We start from the raw sequence: 21,414 nt of genomic DNA on the forward strand, positions 1-21,414 counted from the left end.
TTGACGTCATTTACCATTTCCTTATTTGTAAACCTTACATCCACAGAGATTATGCGTATTTTGGCACTAAATAGAAGAAATGGTTCAACATGTAGTGTAGTTACAGCGACTTTCTCAGCCCACTTTGTCTAAAGCCGCATTTAAAATGGGTAATCGGTTTAGCAGACAGAACGAGGGAGTCGAAGATATCGACGTTTCCTCGCATCCTTACCGTTATCCTCCGAGTTCAGGTAAATATCTTTCGCTATTTTTTGGGTTTGACAACATAAGAACGCTCTAGCCTATGTTTGTTATGCATGAGCATTCCCTCCAAATGGTTTCTAACTTAAGGATTTGGTCTGTAGGAAAGAACTTCTTTGCCGATTATTTTCTCATGGGAGGATCGAAGTTTGATACCCCACAGCCAGAGGCGTACCTCTTTGGAGAGAACAGTGATTTGAATCTACTGAATCCCAAGCCCGTGACGGTAAGCGATGTTCATAAGTACCCGCTTCTAAAGGAAAACTTTTTTAATGGTATTTAACAGCTGTTTCTAAGTTAACATAAGCTGATATAAAATTATTAATTACAGTCATACGAGACACAGCTTTTTGATGCTCTGTGTATTTCACGCTTAATATCACTATCGTGGCTGATTCAGTTTTTAAGTTAAATTTTCAGTAGAGCAGAGCGACTTTTCCGCGAGAACAGACTTTGAACACATATCTTACTTAGGGTGACAACGACCGCAATTCACAGTTGTGTGACTTTGAACTCACTCTAGTATGTTAACGAGTTTTTTAAACTATTAGATAGACTCCTTACTCCTGAAAAGCAGTGATTCTCTTTAAAAAGGATCAAATTTCTAATCTTGTTGACGTTTTTTTGTCAGAGGAAAGTAAACATAATGTACATTTATGCTTTACATTGTCTCAGTAAAACATTCTACAGGAGAGAACACATGGTGTTATTACTAAGGAAAGTTATTTTTCGTCTATCAAATTTTGACGGGAAAGTTTTATCCTTTAAGCTGGAGTAAAATAAGATAGCGTATGATGCAAATTGACTTTAAATTTTAGGAATGAATGCATTAACTTCACAAGTGCAACAGAGTACAATAGTTTTTTTTCTAAGCGTCTCCCGGCAGACCTGACTGCCACACATTTAATTTTTCCCTTCTAAAAATCATTTACAGCGTTAGTCATCATAGAAGATGTTGTTGTTCATCATAATTACATGGATAAATGAACATTTAAGTGGTTGTCATAATTAAGCTAGCAAATGGTATATTTCAATATCTTCTCTGAAAAACACACCAGCTGTTGCAAATGTTTGAAGCTCAATTCTTATTTAAGAAGCATGTGATCATGCTGCCTATTTTATCACAGTCCAGTTGCTCAAAATCTTTTTGATAACCCTGTGAGTGGTTTTTTGAATTAATTTTTAGCATAAAGTTTAAATAAATGTTGTGGGCATGGTAGCATCAAAGAAGTATTAACCCTATCACTCCCTAGAGTGATCAAGAAAAAAATTATCTTTACAATATCAATACAAAATCAAGCAGACAAGTGATGAGAACAAACTAAAATGTTACTTTGAGGATTATGAGTTCATCCAATACCAAATTTTCCAAACTACATTTTACAGAAGAATTGTATAGCAGACAGAAAGGAGAATTTCTCACAACATCATGGGAGAGAAAAGGTTACAACTTCTGAGACCTGAGCTGAAGTCACTTTTAAGGTCTGACTGACATACGGACTGCAGCCCAAGTTGTGAAAATGTCAGCCATTATCATCCTGTGTCCATTTGAAAATTCTGATAAATAATCTTTTTGATTTTATTCAAGCAATAATTTTTTTCTTTTTTCTGTATTTTCATTCCCAAGTTTCCATACAGGCAGCCAATAGACAATGAACCAACAAAAACACTAAGAAGTCTTGTGAATTTAAGGAAAGACTCATTAAGGCTTGTGAAGTAAGTATGTTGCTCTCTTACATAATTTTTTATTTTGCATTTCATGTACCTGCTGGTAATCCTTGTGTTCCCTCTTGGAAATTTAAAATAAGGTTTTCAGTGCATTTTTGTGTGATCTTATGTGAATAATATTTGTTTTGATAGAAGCTTAGATCAAGAAAGCTATGGAATTGAGTTTGTTTTTGATGCGGATGTGAAGTGTGCAGTAGCAGTACATTACATGGCAACAGAAGACTTGTCCACAGGCTTAGCAATGTAAGTTCAAAAGTTGGATGGCAAGAAATACTCTCTGCTGTCAATCAATGGTCTTCCATGTATATCATATGATTTTAGCTCAGAGAATTTAGGATCTATTGTTATGAAAAATTTAACATAAGGGCCAGTTATTTACAGGAGGTCTAACCCAAACTGTGGTTTTACACAAGCAGAGAGTATAGGGATTCTCTATAAGAGGGTTGATTTAATGATATATAGATTTAGCCAAGCCTAAAAATGGAGCTAGCATTTTTTTTTTCCGGCACGTCTCAAGGGCACAACACCTTACCCTGGCTAGGACTAGAACCCAGGTTGTCCAACTTGGAGCCCAGTGCACTGACCACTGGACTACTGGACAAAGCCGTGGTATTGGTGTGCCCGCGGTACACTTGACCACACATGTTAAAAGTAGCACCTTGTATGGTTGTACAGTCATACGGTTGTACGGCCGTACATCCAAATTTTTTCAGCCTGATGGGTTACTACAGTTTTGTATAATTATGGGGCTATGCAAGCTCCACTATAATAAATGCCTTTTTCCTTTTAATTGAGTAGCTTTCAGCCCTCTTGATACTGTTCACAAAAAGAAATATTTAGATAATAGGTTCAGCTAAATTGAAGATGGCTTAGAACACAATTTTGTTAAACAACAGCTAACATTTGCATTGGTGGCCCTAATTTTTGCAAAGTCTAGTTCCTTTTAACATATATTTTTTGTCAAAATCGCAAAATTAAGGTTCTGCTTAACATGCCCATTCCATTTTCTATAATTAAGTTATTGCAAAAATAAATTATGATAAGGTACTTGAACAGCAAGTTAAATATTTAGAGAATGACACATGGACATGCGTGGATATGGAATTTCTCTTTGAGTGTGTAACTCAATAGCTTACGAGTGAGTGCAGCAAACAAGTCAGATGTTGAGTTGAACACGAGAAGAGAAATTTCCTATACACAAGCAACCATGTTTTATTTTGTTTATCATATAAATACAATAGCCCTTTACTAACAAGAAAATTCAACTTTATTTATGAGTGAAAATAAAAGTATTGACAATCCCCAAATAAAAATCATAAATTACATTGGCACTAGGGCTCAAGATGAAAAACTGCATTGAAACACTACAAAAACAAACAATAGGTGTAGTTTTCAATAAACAAAATTCTCAGTTATTGACTTGGTCCTTGCCAACAGAAAAAATCTTTCAGGTGCATGGCCAAAATTGGTCTGTGTTAAATCTTCTAGTTGTTGATTTTCATTCTCAGCTGCAAGAATGCCATTACCAAAGTTTCCCCTTCTAGGAAAGTTTGAAAATCACTGTCTGTGAGCAATACAAATTTTTCTGTGTTTTAGCAGCCATAATGGTGAAGGCTTCACTATTCATTTGTCAATCTAAACAAGTAGCATGAAAGGCAAGTGACTTGTATTTATTATATGGTCTCTTTCATTTCAGCTACACATCACAAGAGCCTCTCACATCTTCACCAAAGACACACTTCCCAAAGGGATCAGGTCAGGTGTATAACAGTTCTCCTAAACACAAGATCAGACCTAGTTTATTTTCTGAGGAGGAGGTGAGTTGTTATTATCATCGGCCAAGTTGTAAATTATCAATGGACTGATAACACAGACAAAATTCTTTTTCTACACCAAAATCACTGTATCCTATTTGCCAGGTATTTGTAGGGTGGTGCTTTTGAAATTGAGTTTATTCTGATATCAGGGTCACCACCCTAGAATTTACTGTGCATTGACTCGTGAAACAGTGGTTTAATTTTTCAATAGATTGATAATATAATTGATGAGATAAGACTAACAAAATTATTTTCTATACCATGAACACTGTATGCTATTTGCCAGATATTTGTAGGGTGGTGCATGTGATTCTGAGTTTATTCTAATTTCAGGGTCACTACCCTAGAATTTACTGTGCATTGACTTATGAAGCAGTGGTAACATATACTCTTTAAGAAACCCTTTGACCCCTATAGTAACTGGCATGTAATTTCTCCCTTCAATATCATCCCCTCGTTACACATTAAGGTTGCTAGAATAAAGGAAATTGCACCAATTTAAGAGGCTTCTGATTTTCAAACAAATTCTCCTTCTTAGCACCTTCAGAGATGTATGAAGAACAGTATTGAGAATATGCACACTGGTGTGTTGGGGTGTTAAGGTCCAAGTGAAGAAGTTCTATATCATTTCTTTCCAAACACTACTCATAAAAAACTTAGGTAGATGGGAACACTTCATTTGTACTATTATATTATAGATGTAAACTTTAAAAAATTAACTGCATGGCTTCCCCAGTGACACAGGTACTGGCAAGGTGTGAGTGTAATGCTACACTAAACATGACTTAAAATGTTTGTAAATGCACTCACAACTCACAGAAGTACGTTTTTTCCTCCATATCATCCCTTTGTCATTTCTTATCACATTTTATGGGCTATATGTACATCTTTCTGTTAGCCTAGCGAGGAAAAGGTATAGACTTCTGGAAAAAAAGCCCTTAGTATTTGCAGTAGACTTTGAGTTTCTCTTTTCAGATTGTTCTGTATTCCCTTTTGTCTCCAGGGAGAATCTGATGTTACATTAGAAGTTGCCTAAGGCTCTATGCCATGTATTCCTTCAATTAGTGTTTTTTTGTTTTTTTTTTTTTATTTTTTTTTTTAAAGTAAAATTTAATGCAAAATTCTTGTAGTTGAATGTTTGATGTTGTAACATAACTTACAGGGTTTTTTAAATTTAATCTTATCAGTATTTTTGTTCTCTTATATTTGATTATTAATATAAATTTTTCTACTTTTCTTTTACCCTAGTTGAACTATTCCCCTCTCAATCATCCACGCATCCCAGTTGTGATTCAAATTGATGCAGATGAGGAAGGTATGATCAAGATTGTATTAAATATATTCAAATGTTTTAATGATCAGATAAAAGTCTGTCAATTAAAGGCTTAATCCTTGCAGAGGAACTGAAATTTTTAGCAATTGCAGAAGAGAAGCCCAAAGAAAATTCAGGCTCTGTTAGGATTTGAACCTGTGCCACCCTGATACTGGTTGGGTGCTAAGTACCAACTGAACTACAAAGCCACATGTTGGGAGCTAGACAAATTTTAGAGGGTTCTTCTTAGATTGTGGTCTAACACTAGAAGTTTAGTTCACTTTACTGAGGCACTTCAGACAAGGCCTGAGTTTAAAATTTGGCATCATTTGTCTCGACTGACAATTTCCAGTTTCAGCTCTAAGTGCAAGTGTCACAACAAGTGTTCCTGTCTGCCTTGAGAACTAGTGGAGAAATTATGGGCAAACACTTTGGGGAAGGGGAAACATTTTTCACATGCTTTTCAATTGTTTTTCAAATGCCTTTCTCATGGCAAATTTTGCATTCATAAGGAATTTTCTGGATTCGAAAATGGTGCCGATTATGAGCACCTTAGAACATGGAGATATACTTCTAGTTTATTACTAAATCCATGCTCTTTTATACTATTGCTGTTTCAGCTTTGATTTGTTCTTTTGATCATGAATGGTCGACCCTTTAGTGTTTGCTTTTTTTCTTGTGTACAGTCAATGTGTTGTTTCCTATCAGGGGATTGGAATTTTTATTACTATCATCCAATGATAAATTTATTTCCAGGGTGATAACGACTATTATTATTATTTACTTGTTATGATACTTCTCATGACTTCTTTCTCTCTTCCCTGATTAGTGTTGGATCAATAATTTCATATATCTGTTGTTCACAGAATATCTGGGTCATTCTAACATCACACTAGCAACATTTGAAAAAATGTCTGATGGATCATACATCATAAAGCCTATTAAACAGAAGCAGATGGTATGAGAGCTTTTATCTTGAACAAATCTACATCTATAGGCACTTTACAAGCTATGTTCATTAACCTTGTGGATTTCTTTTTTCAATCTACGTCCTATTTTGAAATGATTAAAAAATTCTTAAATTGAGGGGGAAATGTTCAATATTTGTCTTCTACTTTTAAAAGGTTGATGGTCTCTGTTACCTTCTCCAAGAAATATATGGAATTGAAAACAAAATTAATTTAAAAAGTGCAAAGGTTAGTGTCTAATTATTGTCTGTTTGTGTTCACTTTATGGGTTTTTAAATAAATGACATTCACATTTTTTAGCCTTGATCCTGTGACTTTTGTGTGACTTTTTCATTCATACTGCACTTTGATATTACCATGATCTGTTTCTTAACAAAATATTTTTGTGGGGACTGTCTTACAATTGAAGGTCGCCAAAAGGCAACTTTAAGAAAAATTGTGCACAGAGCCCAGTCAGAATTGTATGGCAGACAGCAAGGAGAAAATTTTACTAATAAGATCACAGGAGTGAAAAGGTTAAAGTCTCCCCTCCCCTCCTGATGCTTTTTGTTTTTAATGTTCAAACATTTTTGACAGGATGAAGATAACGAGTTAGAAGAAACTGGTTTGGAGTGTGTCATTTGCATGAGTGACATGCGAGATACCTTGATCCTACCCTGCAGACATCTGTGTCTTTGTAGAGACTGTGGTAGGTTGATGTTTGTTGCATTTCATGATTTCATATTCAGGAGATTTACCATACTGCGATCATCAGTTGAGTGAATCCAACATTAAGGTCACAAGAATAAAGGAAATGATCTCATACAAAAGAAGTTCTTGATTGTTTGAGAAATTCTCTTTGTCAGCACTTCAAGAAATCTATGGAGAACATTATGGAGAATATGCACATTGATATCAAGATGTAAAGGGTTAAGAGCTTTGAGTACCTTGGATACTGCTGTTCAATTTTGCAATTTGTTTGCAGAAAAGTAAACTGCTGCTTAAGTCATTTTAACCTTTTTTTTAAATACTTCCAGCTGAATCACTAAGATTTCAAGCAAGTAACTGCCCAATTTGCAGATCACGTAGGTGGCTCTTCAGTGTTTGTAGACAATACAGTAGAACAACCACATAGTGCTATTTAAGTAGCAAAAATGTATTAACTGCATGATAAGAATTAAAAAGCTTTATGATTTCATGTAGTTGCTTTTTAGAAAGGAAAATGATATCAGGTTGAAATCTTGGATATTATAAGTATTAACCCAATACTCCCAAACTCAAAATCTAAATTCTTTGCACTGTCAGACAAGGTCTATTTTAATACAATTCCTAAGGGATTCCTGAATTCTTGGTTATTTTCTGGTAGCCCTGTGTTGTAATCATATGTTACTCTTTTACCCACAGCGTTTCATGCCTTGCTACAGATCTGCGCCTATATCAAGAAGCAAAATGGCCCAAATTCTCAGGTATGATACTCTGAAAATGGCAAACTTCAGGGACAGTTTTGTTGATTGATAAGCTAGATAGATGTCAGTGGGATTTTCTAATAATGTTTCCCCTTAACCAAGCTGTTGTGGGAGAAGGGATGGGTGGGTGGAGGAAAAAGGGTCACATGCCCATGAAGGCCTTCCCTCCCCACCATCAGCCATTCCCTTGGGATATTTTGTGCTGCCTTCATTCAGAGGGGAAATGGTGCAGGCATAGGAAACATCAATTCATTTTCTATGTATTTACCCCCCATTATGTATGTAGGAATCACCTATCATGTTGCTCAGTCCTCGGCTCATGACTCAAATCCTTAGAAAATTTGAGAATATTAGTAACCAGGTGTTATTTATTCAATTTTCAATAGTCCTCCTTTTATACTCTGTTGCTGTAGACTCTTCCCCTCTCTCCTCCATTTCCCCTGAAAACCAGGTGACCCCCCCCAAAAAAAAATCCTCCAAACCACCACCCCCCCCCCCCATAAAATATGAGAAGTGGCAAACCCATGGGATAGAGTCGGTCAAGCTCATGACATGCTTACTAATTTAAGTGTAAACCCTTTAACTCTCAAGATCTCATTAGTATTTCTCCTTACTGTCTGCCAAGTGATTCTCACTATGTTAGTGTGGAGAATTTGGTATCGGATCAATTAGTAATCCCATAATTGATGTTTTTCTTTATTCTTATTACTTGTCTGCATGATATTATACATATATAGTAAGGAGAAATTCTGTCTTGGTCAATCAAGGGAGTTTAAGGGTTAATTTTGTTACAGGAAGTGATATATTGATTGTAGTTCCATGTTTTGCATCTCTCAAATCAGGAAACTCATGTAGAGAGCGCCTGGCCTGGATATGAAGAGATTCCTCTTGTAGAAGCACTAAATGGAACAATTAAACCAGACAATATACCAGAAGGTACTGGTTTGATATTTTAAAATTATTTTAAATCAAAAATTGAAAGAGATGAAAAATTATGTAATTTCATATGTAGGCGTCGCCCGAGGGACTATGGGGACTATGGGGACTATGGGGACTATGGGGACTATGGGGACTATGGGACTACGGGACTATGGGGACTATGGGGACTATGGGGACTATGGGACTACGGGGACTATGGGACTACGGGGACTATGGGGACTATGGGGACTGTGGGACTACGGGGACTATGGGACTATGGGACTATGGGGACTATGGGACTATGAGACTATGGGGACTATGGGGACTATGGGACTACGGGGACTATGGGACTACGGGGACTATGGGACTATGGGACTATGGGAACTATGGGACTATGGGAACTATGGGACTATGGGACTATGAGGAGTATGGGACTATGGGATCACGGCGCGAATTTGTGAAGTTAATCTCAGCGCGGAGTAAAACAAAATCACAAGTCTATGGATAACAGAACTGCTTTTAAAACATGTAACTTGAAATTGCCTTAATTTTGTTTTATTGCTGAGATTTGTTGAAAGAAAAAAATATATATCCCACTTATCCATGAGCCATGGTCGCTCTTTTTTATAACGCCCCGCTGTGCCGCTTTCCTTGAATCCTCATTGGTTTGCTGATTTGTCCACGTTTATTTTTATTGGCCGGTTTCTTTGAGTTCAAACCAACTCACATTGTAAGAAGATATGGCTTGAATTAATGGTCATGGGTAAATAGAGGGATCGACAGGAAACCCAAGCGAACCTGTTCAAACAGCGGTTTCAACTTTCTTCCTCGTACTTTAACCATCACTATTTTTCTGTGTATTTCATCATTACAGAAGCTGTTGCACGTATGCGTCGAAGATCAGCGTCAAGCATTCGATCCTCCGGCAGAAGGAGAGTCGAGAGTGCTCGCGGTCAGCGGTATGTTGAGAGATCTCTTTCAGCGTGTTCAGGGATGTCGCGTCCCAGCACAGCCCCTGCGAGCAGAGGCAGAATTGAACAAGTAGGGGAACCCGTAAGGGTTGAGCGAATTCAACGACAGGAGGCTACATTAGAGTCAAAAGACGAGGTCGCGCCGATTAATGGTGCAGAAATTGAAGAAGCTACTTCGGTGCACGAGGAAGAACAAGGTGATTACAGTACAGTAAAATATTTGAACCCACTCAGAGGTAATGTGATCGTGTAGTCTGATAGTTCGGATGGGGGTAGCCCTGACAAGGACTTTTAATAGTGGGGTCTCGAAAACCTGAGCGGGAGTCCTAATTAGAATCAAGTGAAGAGTTTTCGTCAGTGAAGTGTACTAAGTCCGATTTGTGTAAACTGATTGGTCTTATATGTCAGTTTACACGAACCGGACTTAATACATTTAATTAAGAGCGTATGACTGAGCGAACCTGTTTATGTTCCTCTTCAGTCGTAAGCCCTGTAATGACAAAGGAAGCAGAACAGTTTGAAGACGCACAGGACCTCCAAGTTCACGTCGACGTATCCTTACCCGGCACACCGCTGAGTAGTGATATCAGTGGGCGCAGTAGCCTTAGTGCCGGGAGCGCGTCAGCGACCACGCCGACCTACATCCGGTTAGAGGAAGGAACAGGGGAGGCTTCCGTTACCGTACTACCTACATAATTGTTTGTAAAACTTAATACGATGTGGTGAAGTAGCATACATCTCACAAGGTAGTATGTGCTTCAACTGAAACAGTGGAACAAATTTCAACTGATGTTGCAAATAGTGCAAAATTGCATCGGCTATTTCCATTTGACTGACGCCGCTCTGTTCATTTCAAATCTTAAACCCAATCGTTTTCCCGCGCTGGAGGTCAATCATTTGAATTTACTTCGAATCCGTATGGGCTTCTTTAGACGTTAGCATCTCCCCCTGATGGCTGTAATGGCATATGATGATTTTGTCTTTTTTTTATCTCTAGACTCAGTTGAAAAGCGCTCTAAATGGCAGCTTTGTCTGATCCTATTCCCTATAGACCCCTTGTTATGATCAATGGTAACGTTTGTCAGCAATGAACTGCGACGCAGTTTAACATGTTGCTAATGAAAAAATGGCTGAACTCACAAGTTAGTGCCAAGTTAATTTTCAGTAATACAGCCTTGAGGCGACAGTACTCCAAAGAGGCCCGCCTTCTCTTCCGGTTTGCCTCATTCATGGGGGGAAATAACCACTGCTCGTTGTAACCGACGAGGTAATAGTCAAGGGAAAAAAATTGTATTTAAATTGAATGTCATGTATCACAGAATACAGCATAATTTTCTCGAGATACCTTTTTCAGTTTTCAGCTCTTTTTTTATTATCGGTTATTTTTCATGGTTAAAGTAATGACTTTCAAGAATTGCAAGGTGCGCGGACATTTTAACTTCAAAATTAGGTCTAGAAGCATATAAGATTTACACATGGGCAAAACATTGCATGAGGAGCATTTGAGAAAATTCCTCGGAGTCTAAATCCACCATGAGCCTAAAGAAATAAGTTATGTGAAATTGCGACTTTTGAGAGATAAATTGAGTTCAATGAATTTTAAACTTAATAGTTACCTAGGGTGACTAGTTGTAAACAAATATCAGATTTTCTCCCCATTATTCCTTACGAAAGTTTCGTTGGGGCTTGTTTCTGTCTTGTTTAACCCTTTCACACCAAACAGTGACTAGCATCTAATTTCTCCCTCGAATATCATCACTAAGGTTATGAGAATGAAGGAAATGATCACTTAAGAAGCTTTTGATTGTAAAACAAATTCTCCTTGTCAGTACCTCAGGAAATTTTAGAGAACAGTATGGAGAATATGCATACTGATGGCAGGGTGTAAAGGGTTAGGAGACTGACGGAACCCTCCCCAAGGAAACTTCAGAAGAACAATTGGGTTCTATTTGTATTTATTGATGGCATGCGCACTTAACATTATGAATGTACTTTCTTCAAATTTATTTCGATTTACCACTTTTTGACCGATTTTGTATCAAAGATAACTTTTGTACATTGCTCTCTCTAGATGTTTCAATTGAGTCAGTGTTAACGCGGGTCACAGAGATTTTCTTTTAAGAATTGAAAATTCTTGCCACGGTGTTTGAGCGCGCTCTCTGAATATAGATCTGAGGCTTGCCTTGGAGCATTTCATCACATTTTTAAAAAACAAACGATTGTGTACCTTTATTAATCAAAGTACATTGAAAAGCAGCATGAGTTATAAATGATAAATCTCCAATCTTTCCCAACATGTTTTCGTGTACTTAGAACATGTTCAAATCAAATAAACTTGTACAGTTTTGAACTCAATTTGTTTGATTTAAGGAGGTAAGTTTCTAAAGAAACTATGGTACTGCGTCAGTAGGGGTATTACAGGATAATTTGGTTTGATCAACTGAGTTGATTATGCGAATTAGCCATCGTAAAGAGTTTTCAAAGGAAACGTTGTGAGCGTCAGCCCTTCATCAGGGCGAATGTTAGCTCTAGATAGTCTCTACGGTGGCTAATTTACATTTCCAAACTTTGTCGAATTGTGTGGTTAATTGATTGGTAAAGCTCCCTCGTGATATTTTATTTTTTCCCTTGAATTTATCACTCATGAATATCTGTGTTCCATCTGCCAAGTGGGAATCAAGCGCGCGAGTTCGTGGGAAACTTGCTTTCCGCCTGCGATCTTTGACTCGGGAGTCACGTGAATCGCGATATGCTTCTTTAGCCGGAGGCAACTGAAAGAGTGATTGTTTTCTTGAAGAAGTGGAAGCTGCAATTTCTGTTTCTATCCTTGGGCAAATATTTCATCCAAAAAATTTTAAGAGCCGTGGGTATATTGTAATTTCCAACCTTGAGTCAAAACAAGATTATTTCACGCCTTGATTGTTACCATGGATTACGTAGATTTCTGAATAATTCATAGAGCGAGGGAAGAAACAAAAGCTCACCTTGGCGGGCACCGAGCGACGAACATCTGTTAGCCTTACAGATAAAAGCACAAATGCCGGACAGCGAAATAACAAGAATTACAGGGACGACTGCGAACGGATTCCTTTCGAAGAATCTCCAGCCAAAATATAAATACATTGAAGACCCTGCCGATGTCGTATCACTGACTTACAAAAATCAATTCAGTCAGTTTAACGTGAAATATCACGAACTAAAAGTGATTGCATCGCCGATCTTCGGCCGTTTCAGTGGCGAACGAGTCGTCTTTCAATATGACTGGGACACAGTTGTGGTATCGACCGAAAATAATTCAGTTTACGTCATGTTTTTGCGAGCAGGGACTTCCCCAGAAAGTGTTCAACGATTCTGTCTGAACTTTCTTTATTCAAGCGACGCCGAGCGGATTTTAAGGTAAGGTGTTAATTTGTGTTTTTATTTTCAAGCGAATCTTTTGATTTGACGATCCATTTATACACTAAGTGTACAGCAGTGCATTGCGTTTCTGAGACGTAGTGACAGAAAATTTTATTTGGTACAAAGATTTCTTATAAAGCTGATATTTATTATGGACGGGATTTAGCGATCAGTGACCTCAGACTATCGATGCGTGACCGTAACCGTTCAAAGTCATAAATTTCATTTTTTATATTCATATGAATTTATTTTGTTTCGTTTCTGAATCTCATTGCTTGAAAACTAGTTGCCTCTTCTGATTAAATTAGCGTTCTCTACTTAATTTTTTTCTTTCTTACCGCTTATCATGACAGCGTCATAACGCGCGAAACAGAGAAACGCGAGAGGTGTCACAGTATATGAGGCAATATAGAGGATGATTAGGGTGTCTTGTAATGGTTCTGTTTTGGTAAGGAAATCAACAGTAATTTTGTAAGCCTAGAAAATGTATCGCTTTTGGATAATGATGCGTAAAAGTAGACAGTGAACCCATTTATGTGTTTAGGGACGCGTTCGGAGTGCTCCAATACGCGTGAATGTATGAGCTAATTTTTATTAGCTCCTCAACTTATGTTAGGGACCGGTTATTATTTATGTAGAGAGGCGAGGGGGGGAGAGGAGGGAAAAAGAAGGGGGGGGGTCAAGGCTATTTCAGATCAGCGAGGGAGGGGGGGTTAAACTATTTATAAAGAAGTTAAAAGGGGTCAGAAGTTTGAGGTAAATATTAAAAGTGGTCCATTGCCCAAGGTGGGTGTTATGCAAAATAAACATCTTATGGTTGTATGTGACTTAAATTTCGATAATTACTTTTCTTTTTAAATTTATTTCATGATTTATTCACAGAATATCCACATAAAAAAGATGTGGCTCTTCATCTGTGAACACCCAACAAAAGTACTATCCATAAAAATTTATATACATATACAATAATCAAGAAAAATTACTAGTATTACAAAACTACTGAGTTACTGTGTAATCTATACATTTTGCGCATGTATAATAAATGAATGCAAAAGCGGTCTTATTAAAGAAGGAGAGGTCTTACAAGGAGGCTAAAGCACGCGTTTTCAAAAATGTTTTGCAGAGCCTACAGTATTCTTTGGGAATACTGTAGGCTAGTAATACTGAGCCTACAGTATTACTGGTAATACTGAGCCTACAGTATTACTAGTAATACTGGGCCTACAGTATTACTAGGCATATGACGGGGAGGGGGTCATGACATAAATATTGGATAATGAAGGGGGCTCACTTTCTACACCCATCCTGCATGCAGTGATGGCAAGCGAAAAGTGGCGCGGAAAACGTCAAGGTCAGACAGAGGAAAAATTGAGGACTACCTGACAACCACACGTGCCCTTTGTTGCTTGTTTTCTTGTGACTGAGAGGCCGATGAATACCCAGATTTAGAGAACTAACTTTGAATCAACTCATTAATTATATTTCCATAGGGAACATAGAATGAACGACGACGAGCTCAGCATTACATCAAACGTGGAAAGAGTGCCCGCACCTCTGACGGTGCAGTGTCTTAGGTCAGTTGTTATCAACATGGAACGCATGCCCAAGAAGGAGCTCCAGTATCTACCCAGTCCCTATCGAGAGCTTTTTGTCCCAGACTCTTTCATTCCGGTCAAGTTTAACCTTTGGCCCCAACATGTATTTGGGAAAGGAGAGAGTACAATTCTGATGGTGAAAAAAGAAATGATCATCAGCGAAGTACTGCTGTTATTAAGGCAAAAATTAGAGCTCAAAAACGATTTAGACGTGTGTTTGTTCAGAAGGAGCCTTCCGGTTGAAGAAGATGAGGTCATTATGGATGGAAATGTCTACTATGATTGCGTCGTTTCACCATCTCATAGCCCAACAGCCATTGCCAGTGCAGTGCAGCTCGAAAAGCATCACGGGAACATACAGGCAAGCCCTAATAAGGAGGTAAGGACCAGAACATTACGTTTGAATAAAGTGGAGTAAAATTTTAAAACAATTTCTTAATTGTGAGAATTTCCATCTGGCGGTCTTCGATACACGAAAGCTAAACAGTAAAGGCGGAAAACCGAGGAAGGCTTGAAAAGGAAATGATCGCGAATCGAGCTTAGCGTTCGCCTCTAAAGATTTGATATGATGTGCTTGCGAGCAGACTGTCAGTATAAGCGCTGAAGGACGTGCGTTTTCCCGCCGGCGGGAAGATTTGGGTTGAGACAACTAGGCGAGTTCTGCGAAGGGTCTGGCACTAATGGTTCTAGACCCTTTGGAGAACTCTTGGCGGCTCGCGTTGCCCAAGGCTCCATTCCTTTCCACGGATGAAGAAAAGCGCCCGCCGAAGTGCTAATGACGAGGAACTACTCGCAGGTTAGTGACACATGCTAAGCATTTTATTGAAACTTATTCATTAAGAACATTTCTTGTGAATTCTTAAAGGTTATTATAGCATCGCTGGTTGGAAGAGAAATGAAAGAACTCCAAATAAACCTGTCCCTTCCCCTCAGATACCTAGACATTCAGTTGCGCCAAATGTTTCGACTCAAGCCGTGGAGTTTTCTAGTACTGTATCTTCCAAGCGAGGGCCGCACCATATTTCACGCAGGAAGGATGATTTACTCAAGTTACGAAGAGGAATTTGCTAAGTTTCTTGTATCCAACGGGAAGAGAAATTTTCCAAAGCCAGACCGAGGCATGGAAACATTAAGAGTCAAAGATATGTACAAGGAATGCTCAGCTTTCAAGAAATCACTTCGTAACCATGGATTTCGCCCTGGAATATTGGTAGAGGTTTTCGAGGTCACTGGGCCAAGTGTCCCGGTTATGTACTCTGGCGCGGTTACAAAGGCTCAAGTCCTTGACGTGAATCCGGATTGGTCGCTTCAGACATTCCTGTATTACGTCAAAGTGAATACTCCGCAAGCATCGAAGATTGAATCTATCGACTATGTGAGAGACTACAAGAACGGCAAAATGACGGATATTTTGAACATGATGAAGAATCTGTGGAATCGGCCTGATCAAGGAGGTCGACTTGAGTACGTCAGGCTACGCAGCTAAAAAAAATAACTATGAAGTACCTTATAAACCCACAACTGGCTGAAAAAAATCAGTTGTTCATATTAAATCTCGAATGATGGCGAAGTCGGTGAGCTCATAGTGTCAATTGGTACTTCATGAGTCCATCAGGTATTGAAATGACCTGGCAGAACTGCTACTTTCTTTGCATTGAAAAACATTGTATGGTCATGCGATTTTGTCAACCTGAATTAAGGGCTGTTCTTCGGTCGTTTCGATACAAAGTCATCTCGATACAAGTCGGTTCGATACAAACAAAAGTCGATCCGATACATCGACAACGTCGATTCAATACCTCTTGAAGGTCCTTAAACTCCTTTTTTCGGACTCCTGGACAGTTGGAAACATCCTAATTTATCCTTCACTAGTTTTTATCGAAGTGACAGAACTTGTATCGAAAGGACTTTGTACGTGTATCAAATCGACTTTTCGATTTATTAAATCGACTTCAGTTTTTATCGAAACGAGTTTGTATCGAAACGACCGGACTCCGTGGGTATCTCAGACTGATCCGTTAGTAAGTAATTAGAATTTCGCCCAACATGAAAGTTTAAACACGACGTTTGTTTAAAATGAGGAAACTTTATTAATTGAGTACAAAACAATTTTATCATTCCTTCTCCAGCCTATCTGTTTGGCCATCAGTCAAGCGATTTCAAGGAGGGATGGATCACTTATCTGTTAGAAATGGATGCAGAGACATGTTACTGCTGTCACAAAGTTTTCACAGTATTGTTCTAATAAGGATACAAATTTAAAAACTTCACATTAAACAAGCATATTTTTAGTTAAAACATAAATCTTCTTTCCTAACCGATTTCTAAATTGCTTGGCTTTCCCGATTGAAATTTCGCCTACTAATGTCTTTCATAAAGATTGGTTTATGTCGTTACATGAAATTTAAAACCGAAATGGAGACAGTTCTCTTCCTCAGACACCTCACTTTCTTAGCGTATAACGATAGGAGTGGTTTCGGGAAAGAGAATGGAAGTTAATGTAAACAGTAACTGGTGAATGGTAACCTGTGTAAGTGTGTCACAATTACAAAACTGCGCGCGGGGGAGGGAATGGGGGGGGCAAGGGAGGGGGTCATTAGGACGCATTTGACATCGCTAGAGAAAATTGAGGCTTGATGCCGAAAAAAATACAGCAACTTGACGTGCCCCAAAACACTAGAAAGACGACAGTCAAATATCTCCTTCTCCCTTGTATCGCAGTTACATGGAATTTTATCGAATGTATTTTCTTTTCTGTTAAGCAACATTTACGTGATCTACCTTCCTTGATCTTGTACGTTGAATCACTGTGAGTTATTCTCACGGCTTTGTAAAAGCGATAAAAAAATTCCTCTCTTGACGAGTCCCAGCCTTTTTGAAGCCCAACGACAATGACCTGAAAAGAATTTTGTACAATCATCAGGAACATTGTTGTTTTAGCATTTTTCCCTTCATTCTGGCAAGAGACAAGTACTGATTTTTTTTTTATCTTTGCAAGAGACAACACACAATAATCGATTATTATGATACCTTGATGACGAGAGTTGTTAAGATCAAAACCAACTCTATTATTGTGGTGAGAGCCAGAGCCGCAGACCAGTCATCGTTGACTCCAAAAGATGCAGCAAAACTACTCACGGCAAATTTACCCAGCATGGTCTTAGCGTGTTCACACTCGTCGATTTCACCATCCTTCAAGTCAAACACTTTTTTATCCACTTGAGATTTGACTTCGCGACAGACGTGGTATATTTCAACTGAGCACTTTCCCCGGTAATTCAGACTCGTTGCTCCTGAACTATTTGGAAAAGAATAGTTTGTTTACGTTCAAATTTTCTGGGGTTTTTTCTCCTTAACATTTGAGATGATATTACTTAACATCTTATTATGCTAGAGCCGTAATGTAGAATATTGGCCCTTGGCCATATATTAACGAACCTCGCGGTGCTCAGTCCGCACTCGGCCACGACCCCTCTCGGGCCCTTATTTACCAGTACAGCCCTCGTGCTCGTTTAGTGAGGAGATGGTATCTAACAGAGTTTGAACTCAACATCTTCATTTTAGGTAAAATTTTTTACATTTTCACGAGTGAAAGTTGCAGGTTTTTATTTTCAGAGGAATAACTTTAAGGATTAATTATGACACTCTCTTGAGTCTTAACTTACCAAGATAATGGCAATTCGAGAGTCCAACTCTTTCCCTTGTCAAGCTGTTTGTACATGTCGATTAGTTGTAGAGTCAGTGCCACTGGCTTGCAAGTTGAATTTATAAGTAGGATAGAAGACTAATAGTGAGGAAAGAACAGAACATTGATTTCAAAAGCCGTAAAACGATTATAAAATAACTACAACATAACTACATGATTGTAGATTGAATAAGAGAGATGGTAAGGTTTCTCTACAACTACATGATGTAGTAACTCAACGATCAGTGTAAAATTTATCACCAACCTCTCCATTATTATGAAAATTCATCTTTCGTGCTTTCAAAGAAGTTGATTGTGAAACTGTCAGCTGTCCCTGTTGGTCTAAACATGCCGATAAAAGGTATAAAAAAAAAATTAAATTTTAGTTAGGCTTTCACCCGCGAATTTATAACTGACGATAGCAAAATGGTCGCAGACTGAGGAATACAATGAATACTGACAATACAATAAGAATAACTATGATTTCCCTCCTTTAGGTGAATAACTTTTGATACATAGGTTGATTTACCAATTAGACGTGAGAGCGCAGGATGTGCTTCTTTGACCGCGGTTGAGGACGCAAGCACTGGGGCTGAGTTCGAAGGGAAAATATCAGGACACAAAACGAAATCTAACAGGCTTAGATCCCGGAGGGAGGGGCGGGGGGGGGGGGGTAGATAATGCGGGTTTTCGTCGATTTTTTTTTTTAGAATCTTTAGAATCTTAGTTTCGACTCTTACTTTGTCTTGTCTCTTCAACAGGAAGATAAGATACACAATCCACGTCATTCAGCTTGAAGACGTGCGCGGGAGGTTGCTGATTTCAGTCTTTTTCAGAGAGTGCGACGCTCTGACTTGTGGTCGTGTTCCGTGTTAAAACAGCCTAATCCGAGGGTAACGACTAGACAAAACTGCCCCAATTTTTGAAATGCGCTGACAAACTTTTTACCACTTAGAGATTACAGAGCATTTCTATGCACTTACACGGTGAGCATTTGTAGTAAAACATCCCATTTGGCCAAACGCTGACTTTTATTTCGCAAGTGACAAGACTGTGTTCATCATTAGTCCATGTAGACAGTTTACATGTATGTTTATGGACGGTTCGGTCCTTGTGGTAATACTTAGATGCAACAGCGATCCTAAAGGCAAAACGGTGTGTCTGGCGCTGTGAAATAAATAAAATGTTATTACAACGTTCAGGATTGCTTTTTTTTTTTACTTACAGGCTCGTGGATCAAAAGACTGGAAGTTTTTTTTTAGAAGAGACCGGTCTCTTTGTCAGGCTAAGTGTAAAAAATATGTTTATGAAAGAAGAGGCTTTTAAGTCCAATCTCCGTAGAAAATATTTATTACACTTGTTAAATGAACCACAATATTTGGCTAAAATAAGAACTCCGAAACTTCTTAAAATTTCGAACAAAAGGGTAACTATTTTGTGCAAACGAAAGCTCAAAAAACAACTAACTAAAACTCCGCGAAAACGAAATGAAAAGTACGCGAAAAATGTCCTCGTCAGTTTTCCAATGTCAAGGTTAGAGTTCCTTGAAATGATTGGCAATTGAATTTGATTAGACAAATTTACTAGCTATGTTATAAAAGCTCTTGATTGTCTCCACATAAGCACCTCAGGAAATGTATAGAGAATACTATGTTGAATATGCATGCTGATGTTTGGGTGTAAAGGGTCAAGTGCCAATAGGGAAGAAGCAGTAGCTAACAGCGAAAAAATACTGAATTTAGTTTTTGCCCGGAAAAAGCAATAAAACCGTGGGAATCTTACCGCTGGAACCGTAAAGGCTGACTTTGGTTCCTGTAGTTTTTTCATTGCCGCACATTGTAAGGCTACGGACATCTTTTTCGTCGAAGGAGCCTGGTTAACAGCGACAGATAAGTTTTTGTTAAGATATATTACGTGATTTACTGGTCGATTTTAAACGTACAACAAGTGAAACAAGTCTTCTATATCTTGTGTAGGAAATTGTTGCAATGTGACATTCAAATTTTCGGTAGAAATTAAAAATCCGTGGGAGGGAGGGAGGGGCGTTAATTAGGGTTAACATTTTCCTGATATTTGTAAATTAGCGTGTGGTATTTGAAAATTGGGATGGGTTTGCAGACCTCCTTGATACTCGGAATTATTCCTCACCGCATTATGTAGCTTCACACTGATATCGGCAAAGTGTGGGTCTTCTGTGGTCTCGAACTTCCAATGTTTGCAACTTTTGATGTTTTCCGATATTGAGCGTCGCTGCTGATCAAAAGTCAGAAGTAATGCATTAAGTTTAGTTATCGCTTTATTGTTTAAAAAAATGTTCTTTCCGTTTTTTCGATCAATTGTTTAGATAACGATTTTGTGTTTCGTGTGGTTTTGTGTCGCTTATTAGTTGTTTGTGTGATAGTTGCCCGTCGACAAAGGGTACGTAGCTTGAATATCAATACAATAGTGCGGTTGTTTTTTTGTTTCAGGCGTCCGATAAGAGCGCTTTTTTAGCAAAATGGAGTAACCACAGTGGCTTATCGCATACAAAAAGAAAAATTCAACCAAGAGCTCGTAAGAACTTAAAAGATACGCATTTTGTAAATTTCCTTGATCGCGGAAATGCGCTAGTAGCGACAAAGTCGTGATTGGCTCAAGCTTTGTGATTGGTCGAGAAAATTGCGCCAGCTTTTTAACAAATCTCAGGATGTTGTTAAGCCAAGCAAATGCAATTCTGGATCATTGTTTGGTTTTTCTGTGTTTCACTTGGGATTTGCGCGGCAATAGCACTTTTATTTTCGTTAGCTACACAACTGACTGTCCTGCTTTGACCTCACAAGAATGATCTACCAAAATATCGGACTTTGAAAGAGTATACCTGTATCATCCAATGCATCTTCAAATTGTGCGTAATACACTTACCAATTTCTTGTATTTAGATTTTAAACCAGCACAAGGGAAGATCAGCGAGAGGCCAAGAAAGCAAGTAAAAAGTGCTACCAGTCGCCTTCTACATCGTCTATTCATCCTTTTTGGTTTTTGTCTATCTCGCAGAAAATGACGTCATAATGACTTCTTGGAAATTAGCGCGTGCTCAAATTCGTACCCAGGATCTTCTCTTCCACTCACACCCTCAAAAGAACCTTCGTTTTCTGTGTATGAAGGGAGGTTCAAAGGACGTAAATTAGTAAAACCATCACGATAAAGACAAATCCGCTCTCACAAGGGGAATTTCTTATGAGTGTCGGAGGAAATTAGAGATGGTGCTGGCTTTGCTTTCTTTTTCTCCAGGATTCATCTGGAAAGCTTGTGCCACCCTTTCGAACGATCATTCAAGTTGCTGTTGTCGCAAAAGCA

At 38.4% G+C, this 21,414-nt stretch overlaps 3 protein-coding genes and 1 long non-coding RNA gene across 4 annotated transcripts; 2 read left to right on the forward strand and 2 right to left on the reverse strand.

The window, feature by feature from the left end:
- Positions 1-8: 8 nt before the first annotated feature.
- LOC113680420 (E3 ubiquitin-protein ligase MGRN1) lies at positions 9-11,749 on the forward strand. The gene is made up of 14 exons (XM_027197455.2): positions 9-230; positions 345-466; positions 1,868-1,956; positions 2,101-2,211; positions 3,665-3,785; positions 5,034-5,100; positions 5,964-6,055; positions 6,222-6,293; positions 6,642-6,753; positions 7,082-7,129; positions 7,449-7,510; positions 8,353-8,446; positions 9,303-9,596; positions 9,881-11,749. The coding sequence occupies exons 1-14, from the start codon at positions 146-148 to the stop codon at positions 10,093-10,095; spliced, it is 1,584 nt and encodes a 527-aa protein (XP_027053256.2). The 5' UTR covers positions 9-145; the 3' UTR covers positions 10,096-11,749.
- On the reverse strand, positions 11,338-12,685 carry LOC149039117 (uncharacterized). Its single transcript, XR_016180267.1, has 2 exons — positions 12,384-12,685; positions 11,338-12,285 (listed from the first exon to the last, which is right to left on the reverse strand). It is a non-coding gene; the product is annotated as an uncharacterized LOC149039117 (long non-coding RNA).
- Positions 12,393-16,691, forward strand: LOC113680446 (uncharacterized). Its single transcript, XM_027197484.2, has 3 exons — positions 12,393-12,795; positions 14,289-14,772; positions 15,259-16,691. The coding sequence occupies exons 1-3, from the start codon at positions 12,437-12,439 to the stop codon at positions 15,877-15,879; spliced, it is 1,464 nt and encodes a 487-aa protein (XP_027053285.2). The 5' UTR covers positions 12,393-12,436; the 3' UTR covers positions 15,880-16,691.
- LOC113680429 (uncharacterized) lies at positions 16,468-21,219 on the reverse strand. The gene is made up of 9 exons (XM_027197463.2): positions 20,980-21,219; positions 20,227-20,331; positions 19,861-19,950; positions 19,062-19,245; positions 18,344-18,420; positions 18,059-18,177; positions 17,424-17,691; positions 17,175-17,289; positions 16,468-16,575 (listed from the first exon to the last, which is right to left on the reverse strand). The coding sequence occupies exons 1-9, from the start codon at positions 21,082-21,084 to the stop codon at positions 16,568-16,570; spliced, it is 1,071 nt and encodes a 356-aa protein (XP_027053264.2). The 5' UTR covers positions 21,085-21,219; the 3' UTR covers positions 16,468-16,567.
- Positions 21,220-21,414: the final 195 nt, after the last annotated feature.

Source organism: Pocillopora damicornis, chromosome 10, assembly GCF_964200805.1.
Source record: "Pocillopora damicornis chromosome 10, jaPocDami1.2, whole genome shotgun sequence".
In the NCBI taxonomy this organism is placed as follows: domain Eukaryota; kingdom Metazoa; phylum Cnidaria; class Anthozoa; order Scleractinia; family Pocilloporidae; genus Pocillopora; species Pocillopora damicornis.

What these genes read in the sequence shown, in the direction of transcription:
- LOC113680429 (XM_027197463.2), bottom strand. Translation starts at nt 21,084, where the DNA reads ATGAATAGACGATGTAGAAGGCGACTGGTAGCACTTTTTACTTGCTTT. An exon ending in ATTTTCATAATAATGGAGAG is followed by an intron (nt 18,178 to 18,343) that starts GTTGGTGATAAA and finishes CCTCACTATTAG; the next exon opens with TCTTCTATCCTACTTATAAA. An exon ending in CTCGAATTGCCATTATCTTG is followed by an intron (nt 17,692 to 18,058) that starts GTAAGTTAAGAC and finishes TTTTCCAAATAG; the next exon opens with TTCAGGAGCAACGAGTCTGA.
- LOC113680420 (XM_027197455.2), top strand. Translation starts at nt 146, where the DNA reads ATGGGTAATCGGTTTAGCAGACAGAACGAGGGAGTCGAAGATATCGAC. An exon ending in TTGTCCACAGGCTTAGCAAT is followed by an intron (nt 2,212 to 3,664) that starts GTAAGTTCAAAA and finishes CTTTCATTTCAG; the next exon opens with CTACACATCACAAGAGCCTC. An exon ending in GTTTATTTTCTGAGGAGGAG is followed by an intron (nt 3,786 to 5,033) that starts GTGAGTTGTTAT and finishes CTTTTACCCTAG; the next exon opens with TTGAACTATTCCCCTCTCAA.
- LOC113680446 (XM_027197484.2), top strand. Translation starts at nt 12,437, where the DNA reads ATGCCGGACAGCGAAATAACAAGAATTACAGGGACGACTGCGAACGGA. An exon ending in GACGCCGAGCGGATTTTAAG is followed by an intron (nt 12,796 to 14,288) that starts GTAAGGTGTTAA and finishes ATATTTCCATAG; the next exon opens with GGAACATAGAATGAACGACG. An exon ending in AGGCAAGCCCTAATAAGGAG is followed by an intron (nt 14,773 to 15,258) that starts GTAAGGACCAGA and finishes GAATTCTTAAAG; the next exon opens with GTTATTATAGCATCGCTGGT.